This window comes from Lolium perenne, chromosome 7, assembly GCF_019359855.2.
Source record: "Lolium perenne isolate Kyuss_39 chromosome 7, Kyuss_2.0, whole genome shotgun sequence".
Classification (NCBI taxonomy): Eukaryota; Viridiplantae; Streptophyta; class Magnoliopsida; order Poales; family Poaceae; genus Lolium; species Lolium perenne.
The window spans coordinates 263,619,518-263,622,017 of NC_067250.2; the positions used below are offsets into that span (position 1 = coordinate 263,619,518).

At 44.5% G+C, this 2,500-nt stretch overlaps 1 protein-coding gene across 1 annotated transcript; it reads right to left on the reverse strand.

Annotated features, from left to right (window-relative positions):
• Nucleotides 1–247: 247 nt before the first annotated feature.
• On the reverse strand, nt 248–1,330 carry LOC127312951 (uncharacterized). The gene has a single exon (XM_051343486.1). The coding sequence runs from the start codon at nt 1,097–1,099 to the stop codon at nt 491–493; it is 609 nt and encodes a 202-aa protein (XP_051199446.1). The 5' UTR covers nt 1,100–1,330; the 3' UTR covers nt 248–490.
• Between the last annotated feature and the right edge of the window lie 1,170 nt (nt 1,331–2,500).

Genomic DNA, 2,500 nt, shown 5'->3' on the forward strand with positions numbered 1-2,500 from the left:
TAGTAGATTCACATTTTCCAACTAGTTTTAACACTAAAAACACCACCTCATCCTAGCACACTTTGGCAGGTCTAGCTACTAAAAGGAGTGGGCACAACCAAAATTAATGGAATTGTGGAGCTCCATCTTGTGCACAACTGCACACACAAGGAAAAAAAGCTTTTCCAGTGTGACCTACATGGTGCGTTTTTTTTTGTTCATTCCGAAAATAAAGGGTACTATGATGATCAAGAACGCCACAACAATGTGGTAGAACACAGATTAAGAACAATTATTTACATTGCAGAGACCAAACAAAATGCAAGGACCCATATGAGCATTGCTTCCACGATCATCCCATAAGTGTAGCCTCCATGATCACTATTTGCCACCCCCACTGTATTTATGTTCATCTAGACAGAGGAAAAAAGAACCCAATTCTCTCGACCAAAGTGTAAAAATGCTCACAACAACAAAAAAAGAAGATCACAAAACAGCTCTAACTACCTAATTAAGCCAGATGGGATGCACACATTTCACCAATCAAATCCATCCTCGACGACCCCAGAGGAGGCTGCAAGAAGTCAGGGACCATCGTCCCCTGGAAGACGCCCTCCTCCAGGAAGCTCAAGAAACCCCCAGGGTTGTGGTCCATCCACAGCTCGCCGAAGTCAAGGTCACCGGCACCAGCACCGTCACCGAAGCTGAACCCTCCTTCCTCCACCCTCACCACCTCGCACTTGATCTTCTTCCTCCCTCTGTTCTCCTGCTGCAACACAAACTCATCGGCAAGCGCCGGCGCCAACCTCTTCTTCTGCGGCTTCTCCTCTATGGGCGAAGGCGGCGTCGGCGCCACGGCTACCGTCACGGCCGCGCTGGATTCGTCGTCCGACAGCTGTTGGTGCTGCCTCCCGGTGAGCCGCTGCACGAGGCTCCGGAAGTTTGCGGCGTCGGTCTTGATGATCTCCGGCGCGATGATGTGGATGATTCTTATCGCGGGCCGCGTGGTAGTAGTCCTGGATGATGACGTCGTGTGGTGGCGGGAAGAGCCCCTGGGCTGTGCTGGTGGCATCGATGGGCTCATGCTGCTGTGGCTTTGGTCGTAAGCGTGCTCCCCCATTAACGTGCGCGCAGGCAGTGGTCGATAGAGAGATTGGAGGAGTAGGAGAGATGGAGAGCTGGCTAGGAATGGGGATCTTTTCGAGAATAGGAACGGAGATGAGAAGCGGGCATAACTTCGGAAGCGGGAGAGGAAGCGTGGAGGTATATATGGCGGCAGGAAGGAGGTGACTTGAGAGGATGGTGAGGAAGAAAACCAATCTCTAGCGCTCCAAGGTTTGAAATGTCTTTGAAATGGAGTAGTACTAGTAGAAGTGATGCCACGAACGGAAGTAGGGAGAATGTAGTTTAAGATGTCGGCCTTCTTTCGTACTTGTGTACGTACTGCATCATCTGCTTTTTCATCGCCGTGTGGATTTTACGGTGTCATGGGTACTGGTTGACTTGTAATCAAGTCTGGGGCACATGGTTACAGACTGCTTTTTTTTGTTAAGCAAGAAGGGTACAAATTAGCATCTTCAGAATTTTCGTAATGAACGTTGCTCTATCTTTGTCTTGCTTGCCCATGTGGTTACTCCACCCCTTCGGAAATAAGTGATCCCACTTTGTCTAGATATTTAGATATGTTTGTAAACATATTTCAGCATGTAGATACATCTAGATTTAGAAAAAAGTTGAATCACTTATTTTCAAAAAGAGGTTATACAAGTTAGCTTGTTGTACGTTTTTGTGTTCCTTGTTTGTCCATCTAGAGCATGTAATAACGATAGTTTGTGAACGATCGAGGCAAATGAGAGAATGTGTTGGTGTAGATGTCGGCCTTCTTTCGTACTTGTGTTATTGTGTACGTGCTGCATCATCTGCTTTTTGATCGCCGTGTGGATTTTACGGTGTAATGGGTGACTGGTTGACTTGTAATTAAGTCTGGCGCACATGGTTACATACTTCTTTTTTTGTTAAGCAAGAAGGGTACAAATTAGCATCTTCAGGCTAGCCATAGTGCTAGTATCATTGCTAGTATCATGCATCTTAGCCCCACCAAAAATGCTGATGTGGCAGGTAATTATGGATGAGAGAGAAGATTAGAGTATCATAGATAGATACTGTATCATAGCGCACATCACGAGAAAAGTTAGTATCAAATAAATCTTGTACACAAATTTATATTGGGATTCTACAAATCAATTAATATAGCCAAACTATGATACTAATCTATGATACTATGCATTATGGATCTAGTGTGATACAAAAATATTATATACATGATACTACTATATGATACTACCCACTATGGCCAGCCTCATAATCTTTGTAATGAGGTTGCTCTATCTTTGTCTTGCTTGCCCATGTGGTTACTCCACCCGTTTTGAAATAAGTGATCTAGCCGGCTTTAACTAGATATATAAATGTATATATGGACACATTTCAGTGTGTAGAGACATCTATATTTAAAAAATTAAAT